Source organism: Argiope bruennichi, chromosome 1 (assembly GCF_947563725.1).
Source record: "Argiope bruennichi chromosome 1, qqArgBrue1.1, whole genome shotgun sequence".
Classification (NCBI taxonomy): Eukaryota; Metazoa; Arthropoda; class Arachnida; order Araneae; family Araneidae; genus Argiope; species Argiope bruennichi.
Window position 1 is genome coordinate 97,798,812 of NC_079151.1, and position 20,779 is coordinate 97,819,590.

At 30.6% G+C, this 20,779-nt stretch overlaps 1 protein-coding gene across 2 annotated transcripts in view; it reads left to right on the plus strand.

Annotated features, from left to right (window-relative positions):
* Positions 1-20,779, plus strand: part of LOC129967313 (Krueppel-like factor 3) — a 53,521-nt gene that overhangs the window by 5,470 nt on the left and 27,272 nt on the right. The window contains exons 2-3 of one of the 2 annotated variants that reach the window (XM_056081879.1): positions 7,953-9,531; positions 18,664-18,786. In XM_056081879.1, coding sequence (XP_055937854.1) covers positions 7,953-9,257 — 1,305 coding nt within the window. In that variant the 3' untranslated portion in view covers positions 9,258-9,531; positions 18,664-18,786. The remainder of the gene's footprint in view (positions 1-7,952; positions 9,532-18,663; positions 18,787-20,779) is intronic. The other variant, XM_056081878.1, reaches the window with a different exon arrangement.

Below are 20,779 nucleotides of genomic sequence, written 5' to 3' on the forward strand. Positions count from 1 at the left end.
AATGGAAGGGGGGAGATAATACTTTTATTAGTGAGTTTGTCAAACTGTTTTCAATCCATTGGCTATGGATTGAAAATTTAATGACGCAGAAATTTTTTCCCTCTTTTGTACTTGCAACTTTAATCTCATGCAAATTCGTATGGAAGCAAAATCCTTCCTCGAAAAGAATTCAGTAATTAATATCTCCAGATACTCATTTTATAATTAATGGGATATATTTTATGGGGTTAGAGCTTGCTATTTTAAAAATATAAACTATGTAATCTTATAGATTAAGAACCTCAACAAAGTTGATTTCAAATTTCTCCTCTTTCCCTCTTTTTGAAAAGCAAAGCTAATTTCTATTAACTCCGTCAGAAAAAAAAAAAAAAAAATGGCTGTATAAAAATTTTTGCTTAGGATGCTGCCATTCAGATTATTATTAAAAATATGTTTTTGACGATGTGTGATATTTTTAATTTATTTATTTAAAAAATGTGAGAAATTTTTTACATAAAAATATTTTGAGCGCATCTTCAAAATTTGAATTTTTGTTTTTATTAGTACGATGAATTTGTAATTAAAAATATATATATATATGTTTTTAAAAATACCTTTTGAGTAAATTATATTGTAATAAATTATATTTTAGCGGCTAATTCTGCGTAACAATGGAATAAATAATACCAGTTATTTATTGCTTAGTGCTCGAGAATTATTTAAAATCAAATACAAAGTCAAACACTATTGATGACAATGAAAACTTTTTGTTAAAATTAGAGGTTTCATTAGACATTTCTAAAAACTTATTATATGAGAAAATCGTAATCCTTGAGAGTAAAATTTTAGGATACACATCAGAATGGCATCAAATCTTGCATCAGGTACGTAACATACAAAAAAAAAAAAAGTAATGATTCTTTTCAATAATGAAATTACTAAATTGTAAAATATTCCTATTTTTGAAGATTTTTCATTAAATTTCAAAAGTTTACTTCCGTAACAATTTTTTTTCTTTAATTTAAAATTTTAATACATCATATCAGTCATGTTGCTCTGGTGAAAGATCCTTAAAATGAAAAAATATTTTTCTTTTTCTTTTATAACATGTTAAAATGAAAAATATCTCCATTTTCATTTTAACTCATTAGAATTTTAAAGAACTTTCACCTGAGCAACATATTTCATTTAAACCTACGTTAACCTTCAATATTGTTCAGCATTAAAATTTTCGCATTTAAACAGAATGCATTTTACGGTTAATATTGCGGTTAATTTTACACTTAACCTGTTGTAAACTTGCTAATCGTCAGAGTGTGATAGAAATGATTTTTCTCTTACATAAGTATATCCCACTCAAAATCGTGTTAAACTGATATACTTTTTTTCGGAAAGTGATATTTATAGCCTTTAAAATTTATTAATAAAAATGTCTTTCTTATTTCTAATGCCATTTTAACACTTTTTAACCTAAAATTTTCAATTTCGCTGTTTAGAATTGCAATTAACTTTAAGTTATTCAAACACTTTGTGTTCTGGCATTTGCGCTAATTAAGTAATTTAAAATAGCTTAATTTAACATTGCTTTTGCTAAAAGTTATCAATATTTAATTATTTTATGCGAGTATGCCTTTATATATGCGTCTTTGGTTAATGATATCTTAATTAAAGTACAAAGTATTATCGATTCTGCTGGCTTGACATGCATACTATCAGATCTGAACAGTTCGCTCCCGAGTGTTTGGAATTAAATCATAGTGTTTCTTTCATTAACGAATCAATAAAAGAAGTTCTAAAAATGTATTGTCTTCACAAAATTGTAGATGTAAAAAAAAGTTGTTCTTCAGTTGATCGCAATAAATTTATCTTTTAAAATTATGTATTTAAATTTCAAATGTTTACACAAACTGAAGTCTAATCTGCTTATTTCCTAATATTAATGATAATAATTAATATAATACTTTAACGAGCTGCATAGATACTTTTTAACGTTAAAATAAATTATCTCTATGTGTTTTTATCTATACAATACAAATAAACAATACATTAAATAGAATTTCTGATTAATCTAATCTTGATTTACAAAATCTATACTGATAATTCATTAGCCACATTAATCAAGAGACCATTTATCAAAACAGCAGAAATGCTGTCATATCGCTTTTCTCGTTATTTCTACAGGTTCCTTGGTTCCGTCAATTAATAATGAGAATTGAATCTGTAAATTGACAAAAAAAAAAAAAAAAAAAAAAAATGTTATCTTACTTTTTAATCGAGTTGGTATAAAAATCGACATAGATTTAAAAATTGAGATGAAAAGGGTATTTACGGAATTTCAGTTGTCTCCCTCTTATTGTAATTTTGAATTCTCCCTTTCACAGTATACATTAATAGATATGGTCTCCCTCTCATTGTAATTTTGAATTCTTGCATTCACAGTATACATTAATAGATATGGTCTCCCCAAAATATTCTCGCATATTCTCAAATAAATTGTCATTCCCCTCTCCTTGCCTAGAATTGTGAATCGTGGATAAGGCGGCAATTGTAATCCTTTAATGTATAAGGCGGCAATCTATTAATGTATACTGTGAATTTCAGTTGTCTCCTTCTCATTGTAATTTTGAATTCTCCCTTTCACAGTATGCATTAATAGATATGGTCTCCCTCTCATTGTAATTTTGAATTCTTGCATTCACAATATACATTAATAGATATGGTCTCCCTAAAATATTCTCGCATATTCTCAAATAAATTGTCATCCCCCTCTCCTTGCCTAGAATTGTGAATCGTGGGTAAGGTGGCAATTGTTTTTCATAGTACCGGCGAATAATAGTTACTGAATACTGTTCTTTGGCTTGAATCTAGCATTATTAATCACATTATTAATCAGAAAAAAAAACAGACATTTTGTTAATAAATTTGATTAAAAATTTGAATTGATTGAAATTTAAAACTTTTCTGTATGATCATGTACTAACTTTTATTATCTTAATTTGTTGAATTATCATTTGAATAATCAGATACGACAAACAAGATCCCAAAAATTACATTTTTAGGAATCAAAGAGTTCTGAAAATTGAAAGATGATCAAAATCCCGAGGCAGGATTTTTAGACAATTTCAATATCTTTTTATATAAGCTTCAAGTGCGAGAAAGCAAGTATTTGAAGTTCTAATATTTGTCATTCATTCAATGCAACATTTCCTGTTATTATTTTTTAACATTCATTAGGATCGAAGTTGATGTAATCCAATTCACAGCAATAGGATTCAGTTATTTAGTACATGATTCATTGACAGGTGACTTAATTTTTTCTTTGTATATGCATCCTATGTGAGAAAGCAAATATTTGATGTTAGAATTTTAACATACCTTTAATCCGGTGATTTCCTATCTATCTTTTAACCCCCGTTTTAATAGAAGTTGACGTATTTCAGCTCAAATCACTCAGATTTGGTTATTTGGAAAAATGCTTCATTCCGGAGTTCAGTGATCACTTTTCTCATTTTCTTTCTGTTGCATGTAGATCTGAGGTTTAACATTCATGTCACTGTGTTGTTCCCCTGGCCGAATTAGTATGCATTTGCAAAACAACCTCCCAAGAGATCTGATGGACATGGCGGAGAGGTGCACGCTTCTCACTCACGACAGTCACCCCCGCAGGTTAGGAAGTTAATAGCCGCCGAGGAACATAAGAAAGAAGCAAAAATATCTCCATGGTGCTTGGTATTATTCGCCAAACGCATATGAGTGAACAAGAGAGTTTGGACGACTAGTCACAAGTCATAATTATGATTGTCTGGAATTTCAACTGCTCAATGTTTAAATGCAATATACTTTAAAGTTCAGTTAAATTGTTATCGAATTATTTGTAAATTGTTATCGAATTATAACTATTTACACTGAGTCATAACAAAATCAAATAATTCTCTTGTTTCATGAAATTAAATTTTTATGGAAAAGATATAAAATGAATGAAGATATTTTATTGATGAATAAATAATTTTTAGCTTTGTTTTTGTTTCTAATGGCACTTGTCATTGACAAGCCCGCGGACTAAGCCATCGAATTTAAACAGAGAGAGCGTCTCATGTTGTTCAGTAGCGCCTTCTAGGCGCCAAGAACACGTTTTAGTTACTCACGCTTCACAATCCTTTTTACGGAGCGGACTTCATTCATGCATTTCATTCACTCATACTCAAATTGTAATTTAGACCTGAAACAGAGAACTCCGAGAAGTATTTCCAGCGTTATTACTCTCTACATGGAGAACTTTGTGACCACGACAGATTCATACGTACGCCAGCCAGCATATGGAGAGCTCACAACCCACGGAATGCGAATCCAACGTCTTACCAACTAGGCTATCAGGCCTGCGTTTACTATTAGTATATCTGTTAATGGATGAAAATTTTTCTTCTTTCTTTTAAAAAACGAGATATTAATCGAGTTGGCTGCTAAAGGCTTTCGGTTTTTCTTCGAAGTAGATTCCAAATGAGGTTCAGCTTGCCTATAAATTTTCTAGAAAAGTTATTTAACTTAATATTTCTATTAAATCGCATCATAAGTCCTTAAATCACTTTCAACTAAGTCAACCAGAACATCCATCTCAGAAATTACTTATAGTCTCTAGCTTCTTTGTCCGAAAAGAGATAACATTCTCTGAATAGAGATCTGGAATCATGGATTTTAGTCTCTCCTCCCTCTTTAGGATGAACAAGATATTTCTGTATGTGAGGTGATAATCTAGGATCTTATTCCTTTATGGGTCTCACATACCTGTTGATGATATTCCAAGAAGGATATGAACCGATATTACTGGAGCATATTAAGTATTCCAAATGTTTGATGATTATATCCTTATCTAAGAATAAAAAAAGATAGACAGTGCTTACTTTTGATATGCCGATCACCGACTTCTAGTAAAATTTTCTTTCTGTTACAATTAATTTTAAAATTCATCTTTCATCGATTAAAACAAAATTTATTTTTACTGGAAGAAAGTGCAATTAAATGCTGTAGTTTTGACATACTAAATAAATACTTGGACTGATATTTTTTGGAGAATTGTGATTTTAGAGAACTGAAGATGTTTTTATCCTTTGTTTTTTTGTTTATCTATATCAATCGGATGAACATTTGTCATCAGTAATATTAGAAATTTTTGTAAGCTATAAATGAATTGAAATAGAAAGCATTTAGAACATCATAATTTAAATCAGGACAATAAGATAGTAATATCCAAGACAATTTTCATATGAATTTAATGCATAGTAGCAGATATATTTAGTAATGATAAAGGGCTATGCCTTAGTAGCAGAAGATTTTGCAAAAAGAGTGTGATATAATGATAAGAAGCTTTATCACGACAAATTCGCATATTTTCTGGAACAAAAATAGAGCATGATTATACCAGCGTCTGTATCATAAACTTTTGCAATACATTATGTGAAATAATTGTGACGGTCTGATCTTTTAATTCTGTATCCGTGTGCTTAGTTGGAATAAAAAAAAGTCATTTTTAAACACTACGATTTCAGTATTACAGATCGTTGTGAGTTTGCTTATTATTTAAATTCTATTAAAAAAAGATCTCGCAATAGTTTTTTTTTTTTTTTAAATATTGAAGTCAATAATTCGTAAGATGCTATAAAAAGTATAAATTGCTAACAGAATCAGACATTTACTGAACTCTAAGATAGTATGTCAATAATTCAATTCCTTTTGCTTTTTTCAAACTTTGATTCTAGATAGAAAAAAAAATGGCATTACCAAAATGTATGTACCAATCTTCTAAGCTACACATGATTTGCTGAAGAAATAGATGTCTTAAACAAAAGATTTCTTTTCAGTAACAAGAACTGTCCAGATTTGTTGTTAAGGAAATAAACAAAACTTGTCAACTTTATCGAAAAAACGCTTGCAGTAGTTTACTTGTAAAATTACAGTCAATAACTCTTGCGATCACATAAAAAGTGTGAACTGCTAAGGCAATCGGACACAACAACATTCCACCAACAGTTCAGTTCCTGTGACATTAACTTTGACCCTAGGTTGAACAAATGGCATTTACAACCCGATATGGGCTTCTTCGATCTATACGAGCAGAGATGGGGCCACTGCTGACAATTACGATTAAAGGTGCACGCAGAGCGATAAAAAACTCGTTTTTTAACCACGATAACCCTTTTCTTTGGGTAACAGAGAGGCCATGTTGTCAAGCATCGAGTTGGTACCTCAACCAAAAGACCTCCCACGCTTTTATTTAGTTTGGCCCATCAATGTCAACGTTACGTCGATATCGGAGAGTTTATGAGATTTTTTCTCTTGGTTGTTTGTTAAGACGTGGAAACATTTCTATTCGGTGACAAAAAATTACTTCCTTTCGAAAATTGAAAAGTAAAAAAAAAAAAAGGATTGGGTTGCTGGCTTATTGTTGATGTGTTATCGATTCTTTATATTTGGCCGTCCAGTTTAAAGGATTTGCGTAGGTATCATGACGTGCGCACAGGAAGTGAAAATCTAAAATATTAAGAAAAAAAATCTTTAGATGATGCAATAATATTTAGATGATTCAATAATAAAAAGTCAAAAGTAATCAACATATCAAAAGTGTCCGTTTCATTACATTACAGATTATGAAAGATCTCCCCTATAATTACTATTTTAGTTTCATTTGTATACGAAATACTCTAAGAGATAACATTTTTATTGCCAAAATTATTGTCCTAAATATTTGGATGAATTTCCACCTCTTAAACTGAAATAAAACAATTTTTGTAATTATGGCTTTCTGTCTGTTTGTTAGTATTAGAAATCGAAAGCAAAACTAGCCAGCAAATGAAATTTTGTCTGTAGCCTTTGCGTTAAATTTGAAGATTGTTTTCGAATTTTAGACGAAACTGTCAAATATCCGCCAGTCCAAGAGAGCTGCAACTGGACAGATCAATAATCTGACCACGTTCATGTTGTGGAAGAAATAATAATAATAAAATAAAATGACGTGCTCTGGAAAAGAATTGGCTCAACAGCCATATTGAACAAGCATGTTTATAAAATCGTAAATTACGGTGGTAAATATGACATTTTCGTAATGTCGTCAATTTTATTCCACTCACAGAAGTTTTCATAGCAACAAATGTTTATTACGCACATAAAAGTTTCTCTTTACATGTTATGAAATATTACTTCTTTATAGTGAATGCACGTTTTTTAATTATTCTAACTTCTACTTTCTTTCTTTAAACTGCTTAACTGCAGAATTAAATTTATTACCTTAGAAATATTATATAAGACTAAATATTTCAGCAGCATTTTGAATTTACTTTGAATTTTCTTAACTTACACATACGAATATAAAGCATTTAAATGAGCTCAACCAAATACAAAGAAATGGACACGCTAAGCAATTACTTTTTGTGTTTTTTGATTATCCACTAGAATACTTAAAATGAGATATTAATCTTTTGACTAAATTCTTATGAAGTACTGCAAAAGGCTAAAGATTTCGATAATTTCTACTGCTTCATTTGTTCTTGATTTATTTGAGGCTATTTTCTTCATATTTACTTAAGGTTGAAAAGTAAAGTTTAATGGAATACTACGTGGCACCTTTTTCTTCCATTTCTTCTTGATGTATTTAAGACTAATTGGATTTTCATTTTAAAGTGGAAATTATTAAAACTTTCTATGCGCCATTTAAATTCAAAAGGGTTTGAACTCACCAATTCAATATTTGAAACATTAATTAACAGTAATTAAATTTCTATTTTAAATAATTTATGGTGAATCATGAATCTCATAAAGGCATGTATTGAAAAAAAATTGCTTTAAGTAAAAATAATTTATTTAATTTCAATTTTGTTCTTTACATGCATATTATTGCTTATATTTAAAATAATACGTATAACCACAAACATCATTATTTATGTTTGATATGTTAATTTCTCATTATAAATATTCTTTTTTAGATGTGGCAGGACATCGAAAGTGTCCTTCTAGGAGATATGACTTTAAGTACGTCTTCCGGATATACAGAAATTAGAAATGTATGCTCCAATCAAAGTTCTTTCACTCCTACTACAGATGACAGTGGAGGAGGTAGCATGTCTTCGGTACATTTGAATAATACAAACAATAATGTTGCTCAGCGTGGTTGCCCACAATATAATCAATCTTTATCATTAAACTTTTCATCTCAATCACAGAATGTTCTCCAAGTTCATCCGATCCAGAAAAGGAGCAATGATTCAAACATTCGGTTAGAAAGAGAGTTAGGTATAGTTTACGAAACTCCACCTAAAATTTCGTATGAAGATACAACGGCTCAAACAAACATTTTGCCAGCAGTGTCTTCCAAGTATGATATGGGTTTAGTCAATAACACTCCGATTGAGCATCAGACCCCCGAATCACTTGCAATGTTTGCTTCTCAAGAATATCAACCACCGCATCAACAACATCTCAGGTATGGATCTTCCATCGTCGACAATAAGCCTGACATTATAGGTGGAAGTCTTTTTAATTCACCACCTCCAATTCACAGTAGGGACATGACTAATAATACTGGCCCGAATAATTATATGGTTTCACCGTGGAACACTTATCCATCACCCATTGTAACTAGTCATTCATCGCCACCATCTACACCAGACAATACCTCTGCAATTAGGTATCAACAGAATATAAACCAGTATGATGGCTATTTTAACAATGCTCCTCTGCAAAGAATACCAGCAGGACGAAACAATCACATACCTACAAATCACATGATGACAGCTCCATTTCCATCATCTTATTCATCCCAGGGGAGGATGGTAACCCCTCCAAATTCGCCTCATTTGGTGGACTTACTGTCCGGGAGAAGTGGGACAGCGGGAATGACCATCCTGTCCAATCAGGGCGCTGTGGGCATCGAACAAACACTAAATGCTGGAGTCGTACAACCTCCTCCACCTCCTACAAAGCCCAGAAGAGGCAGAAGGTCCCGAGGACCTAAGAAAGTAACCATTCATACATGCTCATATCCAGGGTGCTCTAAGACATACTCCAAAAGCTCTCATCTAAAAGCTCACTTGAGGACTCATACGGGAGAAAAGCCATATCAGTGCAATTGGAAAGGCTGTGGATGGAAGTTTGCAAGATCTGATGAACTTACAAGGCATTATAGGAAACACACAGGAGACAGACCTTTCCAGTGTAGACTGTGTGAAAGAGCCTTTTCAAGATCGGACCACTTGTCTTTACACATGAAAAGGCATACTGAAATTGTTTGATAGTTAATTCGCTGGTCTCTAGGTATCAGAGACTGGCGAGATTGTAGCATTGACCAAAAATTATGAAATTAAATTTATTAAAGGTGGAGGTGCGACAAATTATCTTCAATTTTTCTCCCTAAGTGCTTTCCTCTTTGATCTCGTACACAATACTGGCGATATCAGCCTCAAGTGTGTGCAATAGTTGATTCTGCATTTCTTTGAAATGTTGTAAAGTGACTCCATGTCCTGAGGTCAGTTTCGTAGAAGGCATATTGAGTGGCACAACAGTATGGTAAGTTGATTATTTTTCCGTTAAGTTATTTAGTAGCGACATTCTTTTAGAAATGTCTGGTAATTCAATTTCAATGCATATTGAATATTCAGTTTTGATTCTCACTTTTATATAAAATATTTCTACAAAAACTGTACTATCCAAAAATGCATAATCTGCATTATTTAAATAAAATAAAATAAAATAATTATAAATAATGGGAAGTATTTAAAGAAAATAATAATAAATTTTAATAAATTGAAATTATATAACTATCGGGCCGCTCATATTTTGTTCAAAATATAGCAAAAATTTAGTACCGCATGAAAATAGAGCTTATCTAACTCATTAAGACATGCCAATAAAAATACTAATTAGTAAAATTATTTCTTATATTATTTTAATTGTATAATTTGTGTAATTTATCTTCTTTCCAAAAGTAAAATCCCATAATTCATTATACGCATTATTAGAATTCAAAATCACATTCAAGGAAATTTTTTTCACAATTACTTGAAATACATTTAAGATACCTTTTCAGCTCCAGCTACTTGTGTTTTTTAAAGTTTGCTAAAGTTGGTTTTCGTATTTTTTACAATTCAGATATACATTACACCAAATCTGGTTCGTTTGTACAATGGTAATTAAAAAAAATCCCAACAGTAATTATAATTAAGAACTGATGCGATATTTTAAAAGAAGGTTGAAAAGAAACTGAACATGTGCCGTAGCACAGTGGGTATAGATAGCTTTATAATAATTCTTTCCATTTGATTATTCAGTTTTTGGTAAATATAATGACTTTAAGATAGAAATGTTAGGAGTTAAATATAGTTGAACCCTTCGTGTATGTTGGTAAAGCCACTTAAAGTCATAACGAACACATCATTACGCAATCATGATGGCAAAGTATAAAAGTTGGGACTCCCATTTAAATATCATGTTCTTCAAAGTCCTAAATTATGAAGTAAATCTCCAGCAGACCTTGTATAGTTTCTTTCCTATAAGGGAATTGATCTAACAAACCAATGAAGTCAAGTCATTATACATAGTAAATGTATTTGAGATTAAAATATAACACATATGCAACATTTCAGACAATTTTTTCTTTATTTCTAGCGAATTAAGCAGCCCATTACGCGTTCGATTTCAGATAAATTAGCTCATGCATCAAAAATTTAAAATGATATATGATCTCGATTTCATACTATTCCAATCAATTTGTTATCACAAGCTTAACCCCCGGGAGGCACCTCGAAATGAGGATGAGATGCTTCCGGCATGGTGGTTGAATCTCGCCACCCTGGTGGGTACACAAATAGGTGGGGAATCTGACTCCTCCCATTGATGACGGGACGTACTTCCTTCGGGGAGGGTTGTACCGTGGCCGGTGATGGCCCTTAGAACTTAACCACAGTTCTCGCCAGTGTTGCTGTTGTGGCGGTCCGGTCATTCAGTTTTATAGTTTAAATCCGTGTGCCTTCGTGTCGGTTCAGAGAGTCAGATGGCTGACTTATCACAAGCTTAGTAAAATTTAGTTTGGACATTTTCTTTCCCGTAAACAATATGACAAATAAATCAAGCCATTAAATACAGTGTATGATATTTTAAAGCGTACATACATTATAGCTTTAAACTAAAATTAAATATTTTTGTTTCTGAACAGTTAAAGCGTATAGAAATTACTATATTTTTAGCTGTGCACTTACTCTAAGATTCAATCAGCAGGAATGGTCGCCTCAACTCTTTCTCGCATACTCGTTAATAAAATTATCCCAGAGAACGTATTGGCGTACAATAGCAGTGAAATATTAACTTTCGGGGTGAATTTAACATTTTTACTGAATTTATCTTGTGATCTTTGGCGAACTTTTTTAAGCACTAATTAGTGGTTAATAGTATCCGAAAATCGAATTTGTGTTTCAGATAAATTTTTCCTATCGATTGGAAAAAAAAAAAAAAAAAAAAAAAAAAAAATAGAATTACACTTTTAGCTATAAAAATCATGTGCCAAATTTCATATATTTTAGTCGTTGCATTTTTGAGTTATTTTCGTTTACATGTTTCTGAAAGTATAAATCGACAGACCTTTGTTGAATATGATAGATGTTAAGTTCATGTTCTAAATTTTATCTGTCTAACTCTCTTCGTTTTATAGTTTTCCTGTTATATTTTATTCAGACAATTGGACAGACAGAATTCCTAAAACGGATTTTGCTCATAATTTAACAGAAATCTTCAAATTTGATTTGATGACCGTGTACATAATTTCAACCGTCTAGCTCAAAGCGTTCTTAAGTTATCACTGTCACATTCAGACGGACGGTTCTCAAAATTGTGTTTTTCGCACTAAAATGTGGAGATTCGTCAAAATCCCGTGTTCCAATTTTTTGATGTATAATATACTTCTTTTATACTTCGTAAACGAGAAAGTAAAAAAGATTCAATAACCATCATTTCAATCTATTTTCGACGGCTTATTATCATACACTTAATGAAATTTACCCATGGCAACTTCTTTCGAGCTGACCTTTCAGACCTATTTCTGACTGAACAGCACCAGAGGTTAAGAATGGAGGGCGAAAATGACACCCGATCCTGGCTTTCCGTATCCATCTGCCACTCCTGGGCTAGCTTGATTTAAAGCTGGCAATAAAACACCCACTTGTACATCAGATTAGCACTTTCCATTAACTGTCGTTTCTGGCTCACTTACGTATTTATTTATTGACATAGAGTTTCCTGTGTGCAATGTTACTTGCTCTCTGTTTCCTTTTGCTCTTTTCAATTGCTATCTTTGCTAGATACGCCAGGAATGTCCGCTTTATCTGGATCATTATATATTTGGAATTCTGGATATGTAGCTTGGAATTTTTCTTGATAGTGTAACGAATTATTTTTGAGAATTTCGAATATGCTAGAAGCACACCTACGCGTTTCTTAATTTATTTTGGCATTTTTCTTTATTTTTTGGCTACCTTTTATCGTTTGATTGAAAAGTTTTATTTTAGATGAAACGTTTCTCAGACGATGTTTAAAACAGTTTGGCCAAATTAATTTCTGAAGGAATTTTTGCAATTCTGATTGAAGTAAGAAAGAAACACTACTTCCAGTAAAAATATTTAAAGAAAAAAAAATATATTGACATTTGATTGATGATTTTTCAAAATATTGAAAGAATTCAATTAATCCATTTATACTTTTTGAGATTCAAGCGATACCTAAATGATGTAATAGGGAACCATATATATATTTCTTGATAAATTTTGCACTAATCTTTTACTTTATGAAGTTCTTCAAATTGATTTTATATATTATTCCGATATATCGGCATGTAGAAGCAATAATATGAAACATAAGCTTTTTAAAATGGAAATCAATCTAAACAAAATTTTTTCCCTCTCTTGAAAAATTGGCTTGAGACCTTTGATGATTGCTACAAATGACCATTCACTCAAAGTGTTTGGCCAATCAGTAACTCTAAGAGAACATCCTAGACTGATAAAAAATTTATTTCTGAAAATTCCTTAATTCATTACAAAAATTAAATGGCTGATGAATTTGTGCATTATTAAAATGCAGAAAATATTGTAGAAATAAAAAGGAAAAAAGAAAGAAAAAACTTTTATGAAAAAAAATGTCTATAGGGTTTTCTTTTAAGTTTCACTATTTGATTAAATCCATATAAATTGATTGATTGACAAAAAATAATTAATGAATTATTTATGAATTTAAAATGCCATTTTTACGAGCTTTTTAAAGAAAACGATGGACGTCAATTGGAATTTATTGTACATTCTATGAAATTGTGTTTTCTGTAATTTTCTCTCGTCTGATTTCAGATAACGGCTCTCAAAATACACAGTTTTATCAGCACGGTATTTGTTTATTCCTTAGCATTTAATTTTTGCGTACAGTATTATAGTTTTTTTTCATGAGTTCTGCATACCAATTCAGTCTATTTTATATATATGTATTTAATCAAAATCATTTATTTCTCTTGCTAAACAGCAACAAACGGTGCAATCGTCTTTATGACCAAATTTAATATTATTTTAATGAAAATAATCTTTTTCTCTTCTTAAAGAAAATGTAACTAAAATAATAGAAATTAAATTTTTTTCTCAAAATTTTGGAATTAAAATTTATGAAAAACAGCAAGTGAAATATATTAAATTTATGAGAATTATTAAATGAATATCGTATTTAGTCTAGCGTTAAAATATATGAATATTGATATACTCTCAGTATCTGTAATTCGCTTTTCTAGTTGAACAGTGTAAAAGTAGAAAAATCGCAGCATCTTAATAGTAACTACTACCAGAAGTTTCCAAGTGTACAATAGAGTGGCTAAATTATATTTAAAGTAATTTACATAAATTACTGTAATGTAGCTTTCCTTTCATTTGAAGATCGAAATCTGTGTTTCTTTGCTGCAAAAGATACCGCTATGCTGGGAAGCAGTCTTTACAAATGCTCTTTATTATCTTGATGTTAACTGACGAGTTTCTCTTAAATTTCGCAATGGAACCAAAAAGTGATTTTTCTTATATTTATAATACTTATAGGTGCATTCTTTCTTTCTTTCTTTTTTTTAAAATTAACCTAGTGCTTTACAAGATCGGGAATGAGAAGTTAGATGCATTTAGATGTGAATTAACTTTAATTACTAATGAAACTACAGCTCAAATCTGAAAGCTTATTTATCGTTAAAACTTATCATAATTGTTTTAAGAAATTCATTTGAATTCATTCACTCACTTCCATTAAAATTTATTTATTTGATGTTATTGATTATATAATCTTCCTTTAATAGTAAAAATTATTGTAAACATCTTGGTGCATGGCCACAAATCCAACATTTGCCCCAAATGCCTCCCCTCTAAAAATAACAAGTTAAAAAAGAATATAAATAAAACCAAATCATAATATTTAAGCACCAAATAAATTTTTTTGTATCAAATACTTAAACTTTCTTCTTTTTTCTATTAAATTTATGATAATAATTCAAATGATATTTCCTTCTATAAAATGCGATTAAATTTAGCATAAAATATTTCATTTTAATATTTCATCATTTCATACATAACATTAAATTTTTTGTAGCAAAGATTTTATTTACTTAAAAATTGGTCATCCATTTTACATAAAACTATTAAAAGAACCAAAGTATTATAATCATTATCTGAATATCCTTTCTGAAAAAGTCTGCTACCATGACAGGCGTGTATGACTTTTCTTGCATCAACTATCAGATTTTATTCTGATAGTTGATGCAATCTGATCAATAGCAAACATGACTTCTTGATGCAGTCTAGGATTTGAAATGAGAGATCGTGAATATTATCGTATATAATCATCGGCTGCTGGCTAACTTTATCATTGTGAATCATGTTATTTTATTCTTTTCTATTGTATCATGTTGATGCGACGTGAGATTTGGTAGGTTAGAGTGACAGGCACTGGTCGAAAACTGTTCGAAACTACCAATCTCTGAGTCTGTAACTCTTATGCAGCTTCAAAACTACAAGTAAATCTAAAAAAAGTGAATTGAACTTCATAATCTGAATAAAATATTTTACTAGGATGTATTAGATTTTAGCTTATGTGTTTCATATTCTCATTACATATAAGGCTAATGTATCGTCCCACGATTATTCGAAAATATTAGACTTAGCGATAGTATCTCTCTATAGCTTCAAAACAGGAGGTTAATCTCATAAATTGATTGAAAACAATGGAACAGAATGTTTTATTAAGGATTATGGGATTTTAGTTTATGTTTTTGATATTCTTGTTATGTATGATAATTAATGACATTAGAAGTGATGGAATAGAGGTATAAATAAATAATATTAGAAAACTTTATTTATTAGATTACGCTGTTGGTGTTGATTAGACTTGCTTTTAACGAAGAAGTGATAAATACGATATGGTATCGGATTCATTACTGAGCATCAAGTTCTTAACAGAGAATCAAACTTAGACACTACATACAAACTATTTTAACAGATTGGGGCGTATATTTCTAATATTGTAACTGATATTTCGAATTATCTTGGGACTAAGAACATCATGCATGTTTTCTACAAATAAACAGTACTAAAATTTAATTACCCAATTCCTATGGTAATTTGTAAAACTTTTTTTTTGTAGAATATATTTTATATCCACCTAATAAAATAATAATTTAAGATATTTGAAACTATTTTTGTAACGAAACTACTTTAGCTCTCTACAGATATAATAAAGCGATAGAAGAAAGGCATGCATAAATAATATTAGAAAACTTTGTTAGACTACACAATTTGCGTTGATTAGACTTCCTTTAAACGAGGAATTATCCCGGAACATCAAATTCTCATTCGAGAATCAAACTTAGAAACAATTTTGGCAGATTGGGAGCATATTTTTAATGTTAAGACTGGCATTTCGATTTATTTTGTGACTAGGAATATTATGTGCGTTTTCCCTCGAAAACGCAGGTGGACGGTGGACTGTTGAACGCAAAACGCTGGACTGTGGGTAAGGTCTCGGCTTCGGAACTGGAGGGCTTCAGGCTCGAGACCTGATTCCGCCGAAGAACCGTCGGCTAAACGGGCCTGGTGCACGCTAAAGCCATCGGGGCTAAACGTCCTCCCGCTGGTGCGTGTGGAAACTTGGTGAGGGGTGCCAGTTCAGATGTCTTTCTCCTCTTATTGTAGCATTTCAGAATTACGAGATCCATCCCAAAATAGCCCTAGTGTTGCTTTAAAACAGGACGCTAATATAACTAAACTAATCCCAAATAAATAGTACTGAAATTTCATTATTCAAACTCTTTGGTAGTTTGGTTTGGTAGTTAAAATAAAATAATAACTTAAGATATTTGTGATATCTCTGTAATGAAACTACTTTAGCACTCTACAGATGTAATACAATATTAATATTAATAACAATAATTCGTCACGAATTAAAATGGAAAAAGTCTACTTTTTTCTTTAAAAAAAGTCATCCTTTTTTATTCTGTTGTATTTCTTCTCGAAGCACAAACTATCTCCCTTGCCACCAAGATGACGCGGTGTGACAGATTTGCTGGCACAGGCACTGACATATGACATGAATTTTTAAAAAACGGACGAAGAACCGTTCTTCTTCTTTTCATATTTTTTTCTACTTTCATCTCTTGCGGTCAGTATTAAATGGGCCGCGGTGCGCTTCGCTTTATATATTATTCCTCGTGTTTTTACTTTGTCTCCCTGTCCCTCCCCAGATGTTTCACTCCATCCCCCCCTTTCCACCCCACACTTGTCCAGTCTGTGGTGGTCACGGGAGTACCGTGGACACTCGTTTCTGTCGAAGGTTTCGCCAAAAGTGACGGCCTCTCCATTAAATAACGAGCTAAATTGAAATCGCGAGTGAGGTCCTTTTTTTTTTTTTTTTTTTTTTTTTTCTTTCATTGGATATTTCCTTCCCCTTTTCAACTTGTCACGCAATTGAGATGTCGAACATTCGCGTGGTTTAGAATTTTACCGAATGAGACTGGAAATATCTACTGTTTTGTATGATATTACAAATAAACTTTGCGTTGATATAACGTAAGGTTTATTGGGAAGCATATGATTTTAAATGCTATGCAAGAAGTGAGAAGCAACCTTTCATAATTAGTTTATACATCGAATTTAATAATTTAATTTCAAAGTTAAAATGAGGAAAGAATTCAAAGAACTGAAAAAAAAAGCGTATCGTAATGAGTGAATCAAAGCTAACTAAAAGTTTTTGCAAACCTAATTTCAAGCTTTATTCTTTATAGAACTAACATTTTTCAGAAAAATATTTTAATATTATTATTCTGATAGTTAGTTTCATTCATCATTAAGTGAAATAAAATTATTTTTCAGCAATATTATGCAATGGCGGAGGATTTTTAAACTGCATTTTCTGGATGATTTTGCAATTCGCGTATATTTTTTTACTCGATTTTAAATTATTGGAAATTTTAATTTTCGGAATTCTAAGCACCCTGACATATTTCCTTAGCTGCCGTCTTATTAATATATATATCATGCCTTTCAAAGCATAATGTGAAATTCAGCAAAATCTTTATAATTCTGAATTCTATTTAAATATCTCTCAGACATTTTTTTAATGTAGACTTTCTTAAATATATATTTACTTAGAGCCAAAAATACTGAAATTATTTCCGAAGTTTTCAAAATTTATTATTTGAATGATATATGTATCATTGCTCCATTGGAGGTTTCTTGGCTCATGAGAGCAAATGGCACTTAAGACAATTTTCCCTTTTACAGTATATTTTGTTTTTTTTTCTTCATCAATTTAACTGCTTTTGCTTCATTTGATTTACTAATATTACTAATGAAGATTATTTTGCAAGCTTTCTATAATCTCGGTGCACTATATTTTGCATGGTTTTTTGAACGGATACGAACGCGTTTTAAATGATATAGATACAATACAGATTTGACGAATTATTATGTAAGAGATTTTCATACATATAAAATTTGATTCGGGTTTCTTGGTATTTAAAAATGTTCATGTATATATTTAACAGTCAAAATTAGTTTGAATAAATAAAATATTTCAATATCACAATCTTTTTACTATACCGCATCACTTGATTAATTTCTCTTGGGCCTTTGTTAACCTCGACCTCTTGGAAAGGAAGGGCATATAATTTCATTTTTCAGTTCTTTTAGGAGGATTTAAAGAACTCTTTTAAACCAATAAAAAAATTCTGATGCTATGAAACAATATTTTATAAAATAGTAGTAGAGTAGATAAAAGTTTTATTGTGATTGTATTTTAAGATTGTCTTTATTAAATCTTAAAAGAACTCATATAAATGGAAGGAAAAAATTGCACAAAAATAAATTTTAAGACACTAAAATGGTAAAAAATCTTAAATTTTATGATAGTTTAAAAATAATTTTATTAACCAAGCTATTACGTGAAGAACAGTAAAATTTCAAATAATTTTCAATTAATTGAATATTTGACTAACTTTTGAGTTTTGAAAAGTTTGCGGTAATCATTTTCTTGCCTTCATAAATGTGTAAAGTTTGAGCTGAAATCGGCTCAGTCGTTTAGGAGGAAATGTAAAACATTCATTCATTCATATATAAATATATATTCGCAATAATTTTGTTTCAGATTCATGTTAAACTTGCACATTAATATGTGGTTATAATTCCCAAATGAATACATACGTATGATAATTACCAATAACAAGACAACGATTGGAAAGCTTATTAAGAACATACAAAAAGACTGAGGGTAAGTAAACCAATTTTAATCCATAGGTCATCATAAGTTAAATGTATGTGAAGTTTTTATTCCTCGAGAGAATGACGCACATGTTATTTCAATTAATTGCAAAGTAAAGATTCCTTTAACTATGTGTGCATTATTATAAAGAATACCCAGTTGAAAATAAAATTGAGAGAGATAGAATCTTGAGATTTTCCATTTAGATTATTGTATATGCCATTAAAATTACGAATAAAACGGTTAGTGGCGCCATGTCTCTGAATGAAACAGAAGTGACAAAACATGAAATGTCACGTCACGGATTTTTCCAAATAATCTTATAGTGAACTAATTTAATTTTTACCGGCAGAATATATTAGTAGAGCTTATCTACCACATAGAATAATACTATGAATAGCAATTTCGCTTTCATATCGGAATGCTTTATGTTCATCTACCACATAGAATAATGCTGATGAATACCAAACTTGCTTTCATATAGGAATGCCTTATGTTCATCTACCACATAGAATAATACTGATGAATACCAAACTTGCTTTCTTATCGGAATGCCTTATGTTCATCTACCACACAGAATAATGCTGATGAATACCAAACTCGCTTTCATATCGGAATGCCTTATGATCATCTACCACACAGAATAATGCTGATGAATAGCAAACTCGCTTTCATATCGGAATGCCTTATGTTATTGTTATTTGTTCATATTTTGACGCATGAGTCCTAATTTCTTATAGAAACTATGACATAATTAATTATATAAAAGTATGTTGTTTCATGCGATCCAAAATGCGCATATTTATCAAAAACAGAAATAATTAAACATAAAAGCATTTAGCTTTTGATTAAACAGTAGATTTATATCATGAAATCATATAATTAGTATCCACACTTCGTTTTGAAATTAGATATGGGAACAGCTTAATGAGTGCATTTGTAAAGCAACATGGATTATTATGATGCTTTATAGCACACCCAGTATTTTTTCTAATGCTTGAACCATTGTTTTGAGAAATGTATTTGCTTTATTTATAAGCATATTTAATTGTTTTGTAAACATTCCCTTCAAAGCTAAATTTTGAGATTCATTAAAAGATTTATTCTCACAGAAGATGTCATATATAGTTTTATGCGTGCATTGAATAATAATAATTTCAATTTTCTATTGTTCGTAATCACATATTTTCAGCTCTTATCTTTTTATTCTAATGACTCATTCTACTGTCATTCATCGTTTTTTAATAGCCTATTTTAACCTATTGATTTAAGCACTTACAGCACTTTTTGTCTTAATCAAAAATTGATTTAAACTCACGGGAATATTTTCATCTCGAAACGCAATAAGAGGCACAGATTTGTCATATACTTAAGAAAAGAAGAGTATGAGTTTAGGAACTTTTTTATTTCAGATATGATGTCTGATATGATACAAATCTGCAATTTTCGTAACAAAACTACAGATTAAATTTCAATACTTTTGATTTCTTCGGTTTTAAATGATCGTTTCCACATGTATAGAAGTTTAAAGATGGTAAGTCTGATGAAGGATTTAATCCAAAACCTGATAAATATCTATAATTTGGTCATTTTATCGTCGTATATTAAATTTCACCCAACTTATTCCCAGCGTTTTTGAGCTATGTTCACACTCTCGTGGTCGGCAGACACAATTGGTATTGACGACTTTTACCCCAAATTGGAGAGAAATCCACAGTACTTTTGTAAAGATCACCTATCAAATTTCATTTATTAATCTTATTTGCTTTATGACTTAGTTCACAGACCGACATGATTCCAAAAATATATTTTTCGGACTCAAAGAAGTTAACAACGTAGAGTTTCATCAAAATTTCAAATTAAAACCTTTTGATATTTACTTTACATACTTCGTACATGAGAAAACGTATTAATATCTTTCATTTACTTCCTGTTTCTCACCAATTTTGTACACACAATTTTGGAAAAAAAAAATTCGATTAAAAAGTGAAATATTGAAAAC